General features: G+C 34.4%; 2 protein-coding genes and 1 long non-coding RNA gene across 3 annotated transcripts; all 3 read right to left on the reverse strand.

Moving 5' to 3' along the window:
• Positions 1-450: 450 nt before the first annotated feature.
• On the reverse strand, positions 451-8,527 carry tfe3b (transcription factor binding to IGHM enhancer 3b). The gene is made up of 9 exons (XM_042734107.1): positions 8,396-8,527; positions 7,019-7,254; positions 5,807-6,031; positions 5,060-5,155; positions 4,043-4,154; positions 3,906-3,962; positions 3,738-3,813; positions 3,069-3,216; positions 451-2,803 (listed from the first exon to the last, which is right to left on the reverse strand). Exons 2-9 carry the CDS (start codon positions 7,208-7,210, stop codon positions 2,357-2,359), a joined length of 1,353 nt encoding a protein of 450 aa, XP_042590041.1. The 5' UTR covers positions 7,211-7,254; positions 8,396-8,527; the 3' UTR covers positions 451-2,356.
• Positions 8,528-9,040: 513 nt separating this feature from the next.
• On the reverse strand, positions 9,041-10,019 carry LOC122138919. The gene is made up of 2 exons (XR_006155893.1): positions 9,861-10,019; positions 9,041-9,256 (listed from the first exon to the last, which is right to left on the reverse strand). It is a non-coding gene; the product is annotated as an uncharacterized LOC122138919 (long non-coding RNA).
• A 96-nt stretch (positions 10,020-10,115) lies between these two features.
• gnl3l (guanine nucleotide binding protein-like 3 (nucleolar)-like) lies at positions 10,116-14,221 on the reverse strand. Its single transcript, XM_042734109.1, has 13 exons — positions 14,092-14,221; positions 13,961-14,001; positions 13,416-13,523; positions 13,156-13,272; positions 12,720-12,803; positions 12,473-12,608; positions 12,278-12,381; positions 12,007-12,151; positions 11,799-11,886; positions 11,542-11,719; positions 11,303-11,445; positions 10,413-10,549; positions 10,116-10,312 (listed from the first exon to the last, which is right to left on the reverse strand). The coding sequence occupies exons 1-13, from the start codon at positions 14,102-14,104 to the stop codon at positions 10,131-10,133; spliced, it is 1,476 nt and encodes a 491-aa protein (XP_042590043.1). The 5' UTR covers positions 14,105-14,221; the 3' UTR covers positions 10,116-10,130.
• Between the last annotated feature and the right edge of the window lie 3,442 nt (positions 14,222-17,663).

The raw sequence follows: 17,663 nt of genomic DNA on the forward strand, positions 1-17,663 counted from the left end.
GGATGAGTCAATGTATATGAAGTTTATTTGCAAAAACAGATAACTCCGTTTTTATTGTGTTATGTTTTTAGTGTGTTTTATTGTGTTAGCTGTATTTTTTTGTTATTATTTTATCAAAACAAACCAACTGCAGTCTAATTGATATTAACTGGAATGCAGGATAAAAAATAATAATAATAAAAGTCAGTGTATACATAAGTACTAAATTTGTTTACCTAGATCATTTGGACATCAAATCAAATCTAGCACATTAAATTAATTTTGAGATGATACTGGAAATGAATATGCAAATTGCAAACACTGAAAAACAGGTTTAAAAGAACGTTTAAATAATGTCAATAATGACATTTGAATTTTTTTCTCACCAGTTTATTTTAGCCAATTAAAGACCACCCACATACAGGAAAATCCTAATTAAAATACATTTTCTCTGAATTTTAAATTATGTGCTTTTTTACAAAAAAGAACAACACCTTCCCTTTTATTGAGTACAGATGTAATGAAAGTAAAGGCAATGACACACACCATCAACAGAACAATAACTGGCAATTTAGTTTAATGAGTGAAAATATGTCTTAATGCTTATTTATAAGTACTGTACTGTCAGCAAATGAGACAATAAAAAAAAAATTATTGCTGAGTGACTTCACATAATTAAACCATTTCAAACTCACGCCCATTCTGTGCCTGTGACGGAAAAAAGGGAAACTGCAATCACATTCACATTCAAGTTTTTAAATATATTTTACAAGTCTGCATTTAGCTTTGAATCATATAGTTTTATATTATACATTCATTTGAATTGCTGCAGTATTAATATAGAACTTTTAAACCTTTCAAGACTCATTTGTATTCATTTTTTATATTTACAAACCAGACAAATGACTTTTGTTCCTTTATGCTAAAGGCACAGTTTGATCAGAGAGGACACTTCATTTGGTTTTTACCGGCAGTACTCCTAATGTCATATTTCTGAGCACAACACAGATTTCTAATTTCATTTTCATAACATTTACATACGCAGGTAAGTGTGTATTTAGCTGCATCTAACAAATTGCTGATTTAGATCTACTGGTTAAAAAAAAGCACTTTAGGCAGAGGTAGCTTGTAACATTTTATACCTGAAAAGCTATTTGTGTATGATGTTTATGTGGCTTGTTTCCTTATATCATCCTAAAAATCGGTAACACTTTATGCAAAATTCATTAACATTAGTTAATCATAATGGTATCATGAACTAACAATGACCAACAATTTTTACAACATAAATCAATCTTAAATGTTAAGTACATTGTTAATATCAGTCCATAATTACGTTTTACATTTTTAGAATGTATTACTATATATTTTAAAATAACTTAGAATATATGCAGAAATTGATGTTTTTCATGATACCTGATGTATTAATTAATGCTACTGAATTTATTGAAGATACGAATTTACTTTATTGTAAAGTGTTACCAAAAATCTTGTATGAGCACCAGCACCATCACACATTTTTTTTAGCAATATAACATTGAAAAAGGTCAAACTAACCAACCATAAAAGGAAGTGTTGTAAACTAACAAATAAAATGTAGAAATTTCAAACCGGTTAGTAGTAAATATGCAAGTACTTGGCTTAAAGTAAAGCCAGCAAAAATGTGTTAAAAAAAATATAATTTTCTGATATATGCAGAAATATTGCTTGAGCTTTTTCAACATAACAATATGAATGATGAGTTCATGCTATTTATCAACTCAGAAACATCCCTTTGGTGCGATAAGTGACTACTCACGCCACACCCCAAAATCATATATATATATTTATATATATGTGCACTTGCATGCTCTGAATACAGAGTCTAAAAACACATATCTAAAACAATAATAAACATCACATGATTTACCCTTAGAGCAACAAAGCTATGCATAGAAAGGCTAAAATGTCCTAAACTTTAGCTACAAAAAGGCTAATTGTTTTGGGGCGTGTTTCGAATTTGGGATAAACCTTTGGGTTCACTGACTGCCTACAAAACTGTGTAATACTATAGTTAATTTTTTTTTTTTTTAATTAACTGATATATAGACATATGACAGCACAGATCATGGAGTGTTTCCAGGGATAGTCCACCAGGGATAGCATTTCTGGAGAACAGGAAGGAAGATATTTTGAAGAAAGTTGTTAACCAGTCAGCTTTGGTAACCACTGAGTTCATTTCTCAAAATATCTTCTTTCAAGTTCCACAGAAGAAAGAAAGTCATACAAGTTTGGAACAACATGAATTTTCAATTTTGGGTGAACGATCTCTTTAAAAACATCCCATGGCGTCCCACACGAGGAAAGCACAGAAACATACATTTAGTGGTCAGTTCGGTCACAACTCATCCTCCATGGTCATGCTACTCCTGCGGCTGCTGGTCTTGGAGGCTCCAGGGGACATCGGGGAGAAGAGCGAATCTGAAGGCCTGCCGGTGGGCATCGTGCAGCTGTCATCCATCAGAATGTCACTAAGACCCACGTCATGGTAAAGATCAGAGGCCGAAGCGCCGTCCAGCTCCGCAAAGCTAAACGTATCCAGATTGAGAGGGCCGCTTACTGCTGCAGCAGCTGGAGAGCTGGAGGAAGGTATTGTGAGGAATGGAGAAGTCTGCGTCATGACTCCATCCATGCTGAGGTGGCTCTGAGGTTGGCCTTCCCCAGAGCAAGGCTGCATGGACTGGTTTCCTTGTAGTAGCTGTTGCTGAAGGAAGGAAGCATCTGCGCTCAGGCCTGGAGACATAGTGGTGGAGAGGCCATGATGACGAGCTTGCATCTCTAATTCCTGTGTGCAACCAACAGCAGGGGGTGTTGGGAGTCCATCTTTTTACAGGATATTACAGTGTTCAGTTTTCTAGACTATATGCTGTACATACATTCACATTTATGTTGATGGCGTGTTCATGCCATCCTGCAGGTGAACTACTGTATAATGGAAAATTAATAAACAATGATAATTTAGTGAATGATGTGTTTTGGGTACTGACAGAAAAGCGCACATCCTTGTTTGGACTTCGTACTGTATTTCAACATGTCTATTGATCATATACCTGTATGCGGAGCAGCAGGGCCTGGTTGGATTGTTCCAGTTTCTTCTGCCTCATCTCAATCTCTTTGGCCCTCTGTTGCTCTTTCTGAAGTTTTCTTATATAATCAACAGAAGCCTTCAAAATGGTTCCTTTGTTCCAGCGCATCTCCCTGCAATTTTAACCAGACAAGATGTAAGTAATATGCAAAAACAGTAATATGGTGAAATATTATTACAATTAAAAAAAATAAAAATTCTTGTTTTAATGTATTTTTAAAAAGTATCAATGTTAAAAACAGTTGTGGTGCTTAATATTTTTTTTTGTGGAAACCATGAATCATTAATTTGTCAGCATTTATTTGTATTTTATATTTTTTTTGTCACATTATAAATGCCTTTCCTGTCAATTTTAATGCATCCTTACTGAATAAAAGCATTAATTTCTTTCTGAAAATAAAGACTGACCCAAACCTTTGAACTTTTTTTATTATTTTAAAACAAAATAGCAGTAGTTCAAGAGCTGCTGACATGCCATTCAATTTAAAAACAGAATTAAATCACTAAGCGTCTGATCACATAAGCCATAAAAAAGTGTGTTCCAAGCAATTCACTGGTAGTCTGTGTGTTTTGCGACATTATGTTTCTCTAAAAATGTGCCATGAAGCTTAAAGTTTCAAGGAAAGAAACTTACGGATCATTGGATTTGGGTATCATAGCTCCTAATTCCTTTATTCTGTCATTTATGTTGAATCTTCTCCGCCGTTCAACTGCACAAAGCAAAACACTTATTGAGACCAAGCCATGCAATGACAAAGTATACAAGCAATATATTACCAGAGCGTGTGTCTGTTGAACTCACTGAGATTGTGATTATCTTTCTTTTGCCTCTCCTTCATGAAGGCTCTGGCCTCTGCATCTAAAAATAAACAGCTTTTATAACTACCACACTACAAACAACTCAATTAAATACAGAAGCTGGGCTGAGTAAATCATTACCAGTTAATTCCCTTTTAATATTAGGCAGATCTGCTGGACAAGAATTGCTGACAGTGATGGTGGGGGTCGTCATGCCAGGACTGTTGTAGACATCCAGAAGGTTGCCTGGTAGCTAAGATAATAAAATGGAGGAGAAAACAAATCAAAAACCTTTAAAGCAGGATATGGTGATCACATCAGGCTAAAAAATATTGTTTAAAATCAAATACTACTTTAGCATTAAGTATACTACTGTTCAAGAACCTAACTATAAATAAACTCTACAAAAATGTGTGACTGTATTATATCCAATTCAATTACTGAATTTTTTATAGTATTAACACAGATGAAAAAAAAAACCTTGTAGACAAAATTATAGTTAACATTATTATTAATTAAAATAACTTTATGCAATTTCACTGTTATGTAAATGTTCCTTATATATATTATAATGGAATATATTACAAATAAATTACAATAAAAACATTATTTTAGTTTGAAACAGCAGCGATTCAAGATGGAAATCTTTAAGAATAAAGGCTAATGAATTCAAAAAAGAGATTTTACCTTTCTTTTCTTTTCATGCTCCCGCAATAAAACTAAAATCCTCATTTTATGTCAATTCACTTTTACTCCTTCCTCCATAAAAAATAAACAACAACGATAAATCCTTCACCAGATATTTCCCAAGTTCTTTCTATCCCGTGCCAAGCCCCTGCATGCTCTGTACAATCCGTTCACAGCCCTCCTGATGATTCCTGCCTGGCAGGTGTTAGTAAAGTGTTAGAAGTGAATGTTTATGTCGATTTTATGAGGTGCATCCCCATTTAACCCCTCCCTCATAAGTGCAATGGTAAGCACTCACTCTTAAGAGGGGTGGGGACATTTACGTTCAGGAAATAATCTCTCTGTAGCTTTCAGAACGTTTTGTGTTGGTTTACCACAAATACAGCTGCGGTTCAAAGAGGCTTTTATTCAGAACATTGCCGTAATGTTATGGAAGTATTCATCAATAATGAAGACGATCGCTCAGCTTACCGTGTTTGGGAGTTGCAGGCCAGAATCTATCAGTGACATGATGTCATCATTGAAGCTGGATTCAAGGCTGATGATGTCGTCGATTACATCATCCATCTGAGGGGATGCAATCAAGTTTTAGAATGAGTCATATAAGAGTGTTGCGTATCTAATCACATAATTATACAAACTGGGTTATAAACATGTATGTATTTGGGGAACCAATGAACTGTATTCTTAAAAAGACAACCGTCAAGTTTGTGTTCTATGGGAGATCTAAAGCAAAAGAACTGTACAGTGTGAAAGAGAGGAGCAAATATAATTAAGCCACTGGTGTGGTATTTTGCAGTACATTGTGAAACAAAGCCAGAGAGAGGGCAAGCGAAAGAGGGTTTAATTACATTAGTTAACATGATCTTACTACAAAACACTAATAAACAATTTATTAATCTTAGTTAATGTTAATTTCACCCTTTACTAATACATTATTAAAAGCAAAAGTCGTATCTGTTGATATTTATTTAATGGACCTGAGCTAACTTGAACTAAAAATGAACAGTTGTATTTTTCATTAACTAAAGATTAATTAATACTGCAACAAATGTATTGTTTAATAATTAATTTAAAAAAATTAACTTAAAAAAAAAAAAAAAAAAAAAACTGTGGTGAGAACTAACCAGTGCTGAAACGGGGTTTCATGACCCTTTAGGCAACTTCTACATTTGAATGAGATGATCAGTACACAGTGTATATTTAGATGTGCTTTACCTCTTCTTTGTTGGAGCCCAGGTTAAGATGTGCCATTGGACTGTTGGGAGCACTGCTCGCAGAAGGGCACCTCTCCGGAGCAGAATTTGACTGAGGAACGGGGGATACACCCAGAGTTTGTGTGGCAACTTTATTTCCTAGCGTAGTGGACAAGTACTGCTTCACTTGCTGCCTCTGGGCCTGCTGGATGTGATATTTAGTTGGGTTTTCAAGATGAGTTTGCACCTACAGCAAAGTAAAAACAGTGGATCAATGGTCACGTAAAGATGTCAGTGGCACTTCATGCTCTACACATTGATATGTTTTTGTCCATGCAGTAGCTATAAGGAAGGAAATGTTGTCACTTTTAATTAGAAAGGGAACTTACACTTTAAGTCTACGTTGGATGAATGTGACATGAAACTAAAACTTTAGTGAAACTGACTACACCAATGGCTCCCATTGCAACTGTCTGTAATATTTAAAAATATTATTTATTATTATAATATATATATATATATATATATATATCTATATATATATATATATATATATATATATATATATATATATATATATATATTTTTAATTTTTTTTTTTTTTTTTTTTAAACATCATAGAATAATTTTTTATTGTTTTGTTTTTGTTGTTCTGTCATCATTTATTTTTCGTTTGTGAGACTAATAATTATTTACCTTTATGTATTATAATATTATTAAGATTAGTATTATTATAATTTATAATATAATGCAATAGAATACACGGATTAAAAATTAAATTTAAGTTAAATTTGCATATTAGGTAAACAACTCTTATAACTATTTAGAATTTTTTTTAGCAATGATTTTCTTTAAAACTTTTATTTATTTATTTATTATTTATTTATTGCTTTTTTGGTTTGAGTTAATTTAGTACTTCAACTTAAATTTTTTCTTTTCCTTAGTTGTCAAGGCAACATTTTTAATTTAATAATCTAAAATTAGCCTAGCTTAAATGTAATTTTTTTTTTATCTAATATTTATATTTTGTTTCAGTTAATGGAAATTATTCGTCATTTTTTTAATTAACAACAACAAAAAATGCCATTTAGATATTTATAATTAACTTCTACTTTTTCAATGTTATTTTCATTTTAACAGTGTTTTGAGTCTAGCTTTAAACTTTCAGCTGATTGTGTCATGGCAAGAAACTTTTTTTTTTTTTAAGAAGAATCATAAGAAGGCCCAAACGCACCTTCAGAACCTCCACCGGTACTTGAGCTGGAGGAGGGCGGGCAGCCATGGGTGGCACTGTGACGGAGATGGCGGGAGTGGACTCTGTAGGACGGAGCTGAGCGGCAGACGCCTGCTGCTGCGCCTCCCTCCTCTCCTGCTCTTGCGCCTGCTCCCGCATCAGCTGTTGCCGTAGCAACACTCGGGATGACATGGCTACGCTGGCTCCAGAGGTCAAGTATGAGAAGAATTAACAAGCTGCAAAGGTGAAAGCATCAAGAACGTTGGCAATAGTACAAGAAGTAGTATAAAAGAAAACAATGGAAATCACTTCTCCTTTTGGACAATGAAGGGTTAAGAACCAGTGATATTTAACTGAGCTGAGTCATCCCACTCAGATAGTTGCATTCAAAGAGCAATTTAATACTCTACCAAAGCATGATCAGCAAACAGACTCATCTCTCAGACTTCATATTAATATAAATTATACACACACACACACATATACATACATACATTTTATATATATATATATGTATATATGTATATATATATATATATATATATATATATATATATAATATGTATGTATATATATATATATATATATATATATATATATATATATATATATATGTATATATATGTATATATATGTATATATATATATATATATACACACACACACATCACAAGTACTGTATACTTATATTACAACTTTGCATTTTTAAAGGCTACCCAACAAGCGAGAGACATTCAAACATACAAAATAAAACATATGTCAGACCATAATACTCCTTAACATTTTAAATCTCAATCCGTAATAGGTCATATGACTGAAATCTGCAGCTCTCTTTCATGGGGAAGTACAGAATTTACCAGATGACAGCTAACCAAACTACTATTGTTCAGGATTTCTCTTTAAAACTAACATGTCCTTTTAAACGCCAACAAATCATCAGGTATAAACACTAATCTGGATGTATTTCTGGAGCTATAAATACACAAAACACTTCAATTACGATTGTGTAGTTAGATATAAGTTACTGGGGAGTTATGTAATAGTTCGCTACATTGTCGGGATTATTTAAAGTTGAGTAAATTCGTTAACTTACACCAAATTAACTTGTGTGTTAGTTATTTATAACATAAAGCAAATGTAACTGCATATGACTCTCTCTATAGCGCACTTAACAAGCATGGAAAAGTTTTGACAGCATCCAGCTGTTAGCGCTAGGCTAACTAGCTTGCTAGTTGACATGATGTCAACCAACGTCAAACTCGCACGTTGTCTGTATTCAACTTTAACTTTCATTAACGCAGAATTATTCTGAGATTAACACGATTTATACCTACGTGTCAGCTCAACAATAGGTCAAAATAAAGTTGGATGAGTTACCTGGTTGTGCTAGCAGAAGTAAAGCGAGTTTTCGAGAAGAATCGCCATTACTCGCACGCGGATTTCCTTGTTTTGGATTTGACCGAGTCCCATGCCTCCTTAACACCAACACCCTTTTACTCTTTTCCCCTTTCACATATAAAGTTTTTATCATTAACTAAAACTATTAAAAGTTTAACTGAAATAATAATAATGTAAATAATAAATACATTTAAATAAAGGTTGACATAATATAAAATATAAATATTACATGAGAAAATAAGATTAGAACTGCTGCATTGGCAACTAACTGAAATAAAATTACTAAAACTCCATTGGCAACTAAATAAATATACGAAAACAAATTTTAAAAGCACATAAAAATAAACTTTATAAAAAAAAACTGAACATATAAAAACAAAAGCTATTAATAAATACTACAATAGTATTACATAAGTTTACAATAAAAATTATTGTCTCTATAAAAGTAAAAAAAAATTTTCTTAAAATTCATAACAGTTGAAAAGTTCAAATCAAAATTATTTAGCAGATTTTAAAAGAAATAGTTGGAAGATGGTATTAGTTTCTTTAGTAAAAACAGTAAATTAAAAATTGCAGGTGATTTACGAGTAGAAAGAAGGTCAATAAATAACCACAGACACATAGTTGAGTCATTCTTCTCAATCAGAGAAAAGATTATTTATTTGCATATTTTAAATTGTAAATAGCTTAAATATACAAGTGTGTTAGTATCTCCAACCACATGTAAAAAGTAGAATAAACTCCCCTGAGCATCTTGGTTTAATGCTCACAATCAGCTGTCAGAGAAGGAGAAATTCAAAGCTGACGTAAGAGAATCTGAAAGTTTGGTGCCCAGTTTATCTATGAAAGAAGAAAGGACAAGATGTGTTAGAATACATTTTTTTAAAAGCAGCTGTGTTTGACTTGTAATACATGTAAAACAAATTGTTCAAAACTTATTTCCATGGTAATCACACACAGAATGGATTTATTTAAAGAAGATGACTGGAGATACCAGGGTCCATGGCTCTATTATTGGCATAACAGCCAACTTGAGTCATGTGTGACAGCCAATCACATTACAGCCTTGATGTCAGTGAATTAGCTGTGCAAGTCAATCACTGTTTCTGATACCATAGAAATGAACGACAAATGCCATAAACTCAATCCTACTTGTAGCAAAACTGACTTTGGCTTCTTATAAAAACAGTATTTTTTTTGGTGTAAACTCTAAAAACAGATCAATCCAAAATGTTTAATAGCAAGGATGTTGAAGATTAGCCGACAGGCTGTTAATTCATTAAAAAAGCTGTTTTGCCACAAATTCAGTTACTCAGTGTAGTGAAGCCCCTCCTCCATTTACATCCTTCCCTGCATACCGCAGCATTGTGCTTTCTTTCTTTTTTCTCTGGCTAACCTTGCCTTAAAGTGGATTTGGAGGCAGGAAAATCAAAGTGGTTCTTACCAGCTCTCTTTTGCTGCTTCTTTCTCTTTTTGTTGGCGGCCAGGAGAGCCTGGCCTTGCAGGAGTGGGTCAACATCCAGGATGTCTTTTAGGTCCACTGGCTTTGGGCCTACAGCTTCAGTTGCACTACTGCTTTTTGTCTTGGGATTTTTTTTGTGATCAGTAGTTGTTGGTAAATTATTGGGGGAAGTTTTATTTTTGGGTGTAAAATTTTAGATTTGAGTTTTAAAATGCACCATAATATATCACCTAACCTTTGCACTCTGAATGGCTAATAACTGCATAATACCTCTGGGTCCTCATCTGCATCCATTGATTCAATCATGTCTGGAGGTTCAAGGTCCTCTGATGGGTCGTTCATTTGCTGTTCTGCTAGCTCTACTACTTGACCTCCTTGTGTCAATCCCGATGTAGCCATACAGAAACCCATCTGTACATCAGATGTGCCACATTCTAAATTGGACAAAAATACAACGGCAAAAGTGTGTGTAGGTAATGTGTGTTTATAAAACTTGTGTTGTGTCAATATCACTGCAAGTATACACAAGGTTACCAGCAAGTGCCTCCAGATTGCCCTTCTCCAGCTCATCCCAGTCAAACGCTTTACCCATCTCAGCTACAATCTCAGCATTGACATGCGTGGGCAGCGTGTGCGTCTCAGGAGGATGTGTGAAGTAGCTAATACGACCCCTGCAAAACAGAGAAAAAAAATTCAGCAGGAACTTTACAGTTGTCGTCTGTTTTTGACCAGCCAGCATCATCTGTACTAGTTTAAGTAGCATTTAATTTTACATAGAATCAAAATATAAAACTAGACTTTTTCTGCTTTAGAAGCACTAGTATTTTCGTCAAGAAATGAAATAGTTAATTTTAATATGTGTTTTAAAATGCTTTATAACATTAAGGTTGAACCACTGATGTCACATGGACTATTTTAAAGATGTCCTTATTACATTTCTGGGCCTTGAACATGTCAGTTGCATGCAATCTATACAGGGTCAGAAAGCTCTCGGATTTCACCAAAAATATCTTTATTTGTGTTCTGAGAATAAATTAATCTTATGGATTTGGAATGACATGAGGGTGAGTAATTAATGAAAGAATTTAAATTTTTGGGTGAACAATCTCTTTAAAGATATACCAATCTGTATGCTTTTCTTCTGCGAAACACAAAAGATTATATTTTGAAAAAATGTCTCATTGCTTATCCATGAAATCCATGAATTGATAGGGTCCAAAATTGTTTTGCACCTATTTGTATGTGCGAAAACAGGTGAAGCATTCTACAAAATTTCATTATTTTTAGCTTCACAGAAGAAAGTTTGGAACAGGAACAAAAAAAGGGGGTTTGGAACAACATGAAAGACTTTTCTTTTTTGTGTGAAGAAAAGCTTTTAAAGATCAACAAGTAACTGACATTAAGTCACGGGACTTTAACCTCACCCTGTCCAATCCATAAGAACACTTTTGGCAGCTTTGTCAGTGTCAGGCAGCCCTCCTTTCTTCAGCTTGCCTTGACGACGGGCAAGTAAGGCCAGGAACTCATGTGCCGTCTGGAAGTCTGGGATTCCATAATGATCCATAATCTACGCAAGAAAGATTTCAAACAACTGATCTCAATAGTGTGTAATACTGTGATTGCCCATTCAATTAAAGTTCCTGAAATAAATACGAGTTGCTACCTGCGCTTTATTGCAGCGCCTCAATATGGCTTCAACAGGAGGAACTGGGTCCACCAGCTGTTCAATCTTGACACAGTTGCGAAGGATCATGGCAGCATCACTGGTTGAGGTTGCCATGACAATACCAGGGCAATCTAAAAGTTTGATGTGTTTGTCTAAATGGACTTCCTGTAAACACCTGAAAAACAGATTGATTTTAGGTTAAGAGCAGAAGATTTGAAATGCATGGAAAATATCAACAAAACTAATTAACATACTTAGTAACTCCAGGTGTAGCTCCAACATTACAGGCACGAGAACGCTTCAAGCTGTTAATTAAACTGCTTTTCCCCACATTCGGAAAACCTGAAACATTTACATGAGGAAATGGGATTCAAAAAGATAGGTGTCTGTTGCTGTTTAGCTTATTATGGAATTAGCAATATAATTATTATAGTCATCTCTCAACTTTTGTGTGAAACTTACCAACCACTCCTACAGATATGGCAGTTCTTATATCTTGGTTACGGCAGTAGTTTCCTAATAGTTTCATTAAACAATCTGCACCGACACATGCACTGCTCTCAAGCAGTTCTTGAGTAGCTTGGGTCACAGGCACACGACTGCGTTTCTGGAAATGTCAGAAAGAAAAAGATTACTGTGACTTTGTGATTTTCTCATAAACAGACTACAGTAAAAAAAAATAAGGTACAAAGATTTAATGAAATAATAAAGCTAAAGAATTACTGCTACTCACCAAATTTTTGTTCTGCTGCTGAGTGGATGATTTGAAAGCCACAGTAGGAAACTCATTGCGAAGATACTTAATCCATTTTTCCACAATTTCTTTGGAAACCAAATCTGCAAGTGAACATTTTAGATATTTTATTTTATGCATTTCTGTCTGCTGCTGATTGAAGTTATGCATGCTAAAAACCAAGTGTCTCCTTACCAATTTTATTTAGAACAAGGATAATTTTCTTGTTGGTTCCACTTTGGACGACAGCCTGTTCAACCTGTGGACAGCGGCAGCCTAAGGGGTCTCTGGCATCCAGAACCTCTAAAATAACATCTGCTGCCTCTATTACCTGGTATTAAAAAAACAAAAAAGTAAACTGTTATTAAGAATTGGTCATTAGATGTTCATGTTCAAGGAAATATAATGGGTTACCAAAACAGGTCAGTACAGAAACCAATACCTTTTTAAATTCTCTGCAGTATGCTTTTCTTGAGTTCTCGGTCTCAAAGTTGACATGCTTTTCCAAATCTTGCATTTGACCTTCCTGCATCATTGCAACAAAAATAAAGGGTTATTAAGATAAAGCTGCAGCTCTTTTACAGTTTGCAATTGCAAAATAACAATTTACAGGGACGCTACAGCAGTTGCACAAAATAGTGACATGGCTAAACTATAAAATGTAATTTGCAAACATTTTAGGCTGTCCTTCTATATCAACCTACGAAGAAACACCACTTTGGCGAATTCTGAACTTGAGAAAAGACGACATTTCATAAAATCGTATTGACCCCACATATTTGAAATGTACTGCATTTTAAAATGCAATAAATGTATTCTGTTCTACTCTAGAGAAAACCTAATCCATTGTCACATCTAGTAAAATGTCAGACACCAACCCTCTGTTCAAACTCCTTTTGCCGCAACTGGATGTCTTTCTGAAAACTGTCCAGACTTCTCCTTTTCATCATTTCCTTTTCTCTTGACAACCTCTGCCTCTCCTGTTGCTCCTCCAACTAGAAAACAGCAGACAAAAATTGCACGTCAGCTTTTTTTTTTTACATAAAGCTCTTCAATACAAGCAAAGGTCAAATCACATGTCATTCAGATTTGGAAATATGCATCATATTTAGAACGAGTTGTACAGATCCTTCCTCACCCTCTGTTTTCGGAGTTCAGCTTGTCTCTGACTGTGATCTTTAAAGCGGCGCACATTAGGTACGCCAGGATCCTTCTTTCCTCCTTGAGACTGCTGTCCATCCTTGGGCTTTAGAGAAGAGAAACAGATGACAGTCAACAACAGGCAATGCATGTCAGAAGGTAAGACACTTTATTTATGTTTCCCATTATCTTAAATCCAAAGAGTGGCAAATCTTGGCAAAGAGCGGAGCTTTGAAGCTGCTCAAATATAAAATGTATATCAATTTATAACATCTGAAAGCAGGTGATGGACATTTACTGCTAATCACAGACCCGGCTTTACTGACGAGCAACGCATGCGATTAATCGTGCAGCCCTATTATTAAAAATAGGAAATCCGTAATAATAATAATAATAAAGTAGGAGTGTCCAAACATTTGACTGGTAGTGTTTCTTGTTCTGGTACATTTAGACATAAGTATGCAAGCATGTCATATTCATTTCAACTGAACTAAACGCAGCATTGATTCGACAGTAATTTAGCATGTAGGCTAATCTACGTACCTTTTTGCCGCAAAACCCCAGACGTTTCGCTCGCTTTTGTTCTGTAGCATGATAAAAGTAATTAAATTAGAATGGCCACTATGTTAGCAGAACTTTTTAATGCTCTATGTATATAAAATACATGTACTCACTTGCTTTAGACATAACTCCACGTGTGAACAGCAGTGCTTGTGTGAAGGCTGCAACGAGCGCCAGCAATTTTCAAAATAAAAGTCTGAGTGAAACAACACTTTCCATTGGAAATTGTACAGTGGCACAACGCTGCCACATACTTACTAAAACGTGAATTCAGTACATTACTTTATTCTTACAACGTGCCATGATGTCACTCCAAAACCCACTTTGAAATCCATTCATAGTTAATGAGAAAAAAATGGTCCTGGCAGATTACAAATAATATAGCTAAATCTCATAGTCCAGAATAGATAAAAAGTTATTTTTTTTATTATAAGTTTGATTCTTTCTCAGTTAAAATTAGTATCAAAATCATTTCCATTAAAAAAATTTTGTTTTGTTTTTCCCCCCAAACATATACACATGCACATGAGCAATGCAGAATCCACAACAGTCAGCCTACACTCACACAAATGTACTAATATACCACTCATTCTCAAGACATGGGACAAAACATGTCCAGCAATTGTAACTGTTTTTAAGTTTAAAAATGAAAATAGGCTATTTTCAACTGTAAATGTTATGGGGATTAATAATAGAATGCCTATTTAACACAATTATCCCCTTCAATTTAATTTTATCATTATTATATCAAATCTATGACACTTATTGTCTTCTCACTACATCTAAAACAGTGTGTCCACAGAGAAGGGTTTAATCATTTATATGCTTATATAACGGATAAAAAAAATAAAAAAATAATGAAAAAAAAAACGCAGCTAGTTTTATCAAAAGCAACACTTAATACTATCTCATATCAATTCTCATATCTTTTTGTCAACACCTTCAGAAATTCTTTAAAGTGTAAAAAAAGGGTTTCTCAGTGTATATCAGTGGCAGCGGTCACAAAGGACCCCCTTGCCACATTCCACCTCTGCAGAGTACATCAGTGTCAGACAGGCTCTGGTAAGTTTTATAGTTTTAGAATATTTTAAATCCTGATGTTAATATTTCCTGTGTTACAACCATGATATGGCAACACCATCTTCCAATTTCTGAGGAAATTATTTGAAATATTTAGATCATTTTATTCTCCTGAAGCAGGTTCTATTAGCATCTAGCATCAATGGAAAAAAACACAACTGCTACTACGTGAACTTTAGTTACGTTTCAACTCTGACACGTCTGACACCACTGTCAGATGAACATTTTGATAAAATTTAATTATATTTGTTGAGGAATGGTCACTTGTGAAAGTTTAATCTGTCTGCTAACATGAGAATGTGTTTTGAAATGTCAAAAGCATCTTGATTGCTGTTAAAAATAAAGTTAAAATTATATCACACAATCCAAGGTAAAATTTCGATTAAAAAAAAAAAAGAGAAAAGTTGGGAGCCTGCATCAAACCATAGCTCAATAGCATAGTAAATATAAGATACATATATCCAGTTTAATTTGTCTGAGAACAAGTTTTATTTATTTCTTTATTTCAATTTTGCACTCTGTTTTGTCCTGCTTCTCAAGAATCAGTGATACACAAATACACTCAACATTGTTTTAACCTAATGAGTTCCGTCATATAAGCTTCCTAGTAAAAGTCGTGACTTTACTGGCCAGCCCAGGTGAAATCCTCTATCCGCTTGATGTGGAATAGAGCTTATGTGGGATTACAAGATGTTACCTGGCTTCATCTGCTCTGCATCTTATTAAACCATTGCAAGATACTTTTCGAAAAAGTTCAAGAAATTCAAAGTGCAATAATCTTTAAAGTAAAAAAGCCAGTTATTCATTGTTGAAGAGCATCATTAAAGCGTTCATCTTTTATTTCTCTCTTCTTAGCTAATATCTTTACATTATTTTTGATCTGAGCTGTTCCCCGTACAGTGAGCAGAAATAATCAAGATACTGAGATTGGGAATACAATGAATGCACTTCTACTAACAATTTGTTAACACTTGCTACAGACTACAATGCATCATTATGCTGCATGATTCTTTTTCTTCAGAAAACAATTATAAACAAATATGACCTCCCCCCCCCCCCCTAATTTTATGAGAAATTTTATAAAAGATTTGAAGGGCATTCAAACAAAATTGTATTGCAAATAAATCTCTTTAGGTGTTACCAAATGTTGTTCAACTTGAGTTAAGACTATTCCATCTTTACTGATGGGCCCCTCATATGGATCTGTGAACAGATGAGACATTATTATACATATATATTATATATTATTATAATTATATATTATGTTATATTATATATATTATCTTCCCCTTCTACTTATTCATAATGTATAGAAGTCAAGCTGTTTCCTGAAGATCAAACTGGTGAAGTACCCTTGTGTTATTGCTGTTGGTATAGATGAAAACAGACTCCCCCGTTGTGTTGTTCCTTTGTTGTCTCTCAGCGTAGGCCACAATGGCCCACTCTGCTATTTTGAAAACCCTGAAGATCAAAAAATTCGAAATTCAATCATGGTTACTGTCAAATCCCCTAAAATGTACCAGAATAGTAAATATTGCAGTGGTTGTACCTGTTACAACATTCTTAATGGTTGGTGGTTGGCCCTTCCTTTGCTTTTTATGTCTCCTTTTTCTGGTTAAAATCCCAGTCATCAGAGGGCACTCTTCTGTGTGTCATTTAGTCTTATTAGTTCCCTATATGTACCATGTTCTGTTAGCCCTTGTTTGCTTCAGTATTGTTTTCTATTATGCTGTTTGTGGATTACCTTTTGCCGCTGTTTCTGCTTGTTGCTCTGTTTTTAGATCTTTGTTTTTTGTGGATTAATAATGCACTTGGATCTAATATGTTTTCCACGAGTGATCTGTGACAACTGGCCGAGGTATTTTATACCAGCTCTTCATTGTAAAGATTTTTCTTGTAACATTCTGATGAGAAGTGAATTAAGGCTAGCTGGGAGGTACAGGAAGTGCACTCAAATCTGCATGTGAAATTATGGGCCTTAACTGCTGGTATGAAAGCACACGTCCATGCGTGCTGTACGTTTGCACCCATGCACACACAGGGGCACATGGATATGCAGAATTAAAAAGGTAAGACCTTAGTTTGAGGTTAATCTTCCTTAGATAAGAAGTGCTTTTAGTGTCACGTTCCAATTGAAATTGCTTAGCCCCCTTAGGCTTAAATCGAGGAATTGCAATTGACTTGCTCTTATTTGCAGACTTCTAAGTGACCTTTAAGCTTTAGATCCTGTCTATAGCCAACAATAAAACATATTGAATTGAAAGCTATTTTCTTTTAAGTGGATTTTGTCTGGCTGTCTTAGGGATTTCAGTGCAATTTTTTTATTTTTTACTTTCTTTGAAACATGGGGAAATGTGTAAAATTTAAATAAGAGACAAAACCATTTGAAACAAGATAATGGACTCTTTTCACATTTCCAGGTGTGAAACACAGAAGTGTAGCACAGCAAATATTATTTTTCCATTCCCATTAACTTCAGCTTCACAAGGCAAATCCACTATTGGATTTCCAAGACTTTCCAAAATAGGAAAAACATACAGAGATGGATTGTCACGGATAATTAGGATGTCAAATTTACAGTCACTTCCTCAGCAGCTGTAACATC

This window comes from Cyprinus carpio, chromosome B11 (genome assembly GCF_018340385.1).
Source record: "Cyprinus carpio isolate SPL01 chromosome B11, ASM1834038v1, whole genome shotgun sequence".
In the NCBI taxonomy this organism is placed as follows: Eukaryota; Metazoa; Chordata; class Actinopteri; order Cypriniformes; family Cyprinidae; genus Cyprinus; species Cyprinus carpio.

What these genes read in the sequence shown, in the direction of transcription:
- gnl3l (XM_042734109.1), bottom strand. An exon ending in AAAAGGAGTTTGAACAGAGG is followed by an intron (nt 12,804 to 13,155) that starts GTTGGTGTCTGA and finishes GCAATGATGCAG; the next exon opens with GAAGGTCAAATGCAAGATTT. An exon ending in AGCAGCAGAACAAAAATTTG is followed by an intron (nt 12,152 to 12,277) that starts GTGAGTAGCAGT and finishes TGACATTTCCAG; the next exon opens with AAACGCAGTCGTGTGCCTGT.
- tfe3b (XM_042734107.1), bottom strand. Translation starts at nt 7,210, where the DNA reads ATGTCATCCCGAGTGTTGCTACGGCAACAGCTGATGCGGGAGCAGGCG. An exon ending in GCCTGCAACTCCCAAACACG is followed by an intron (nt 4,155 to 5,059) that starts GTAAGCTGAGCG and finishes TTATTATCTTAG; the next exon opens with CTACCAGGCAACCTTCTGGA. An exon ending in ATACCCAAATCCAATGATCC is followed by an intron (nt 3,217 to 3,737) that starts GTAAGTTTCTTT and finishes TTAAAATTGCAG; the next exon opens with GGAGATGCGCTGGAACAAAG.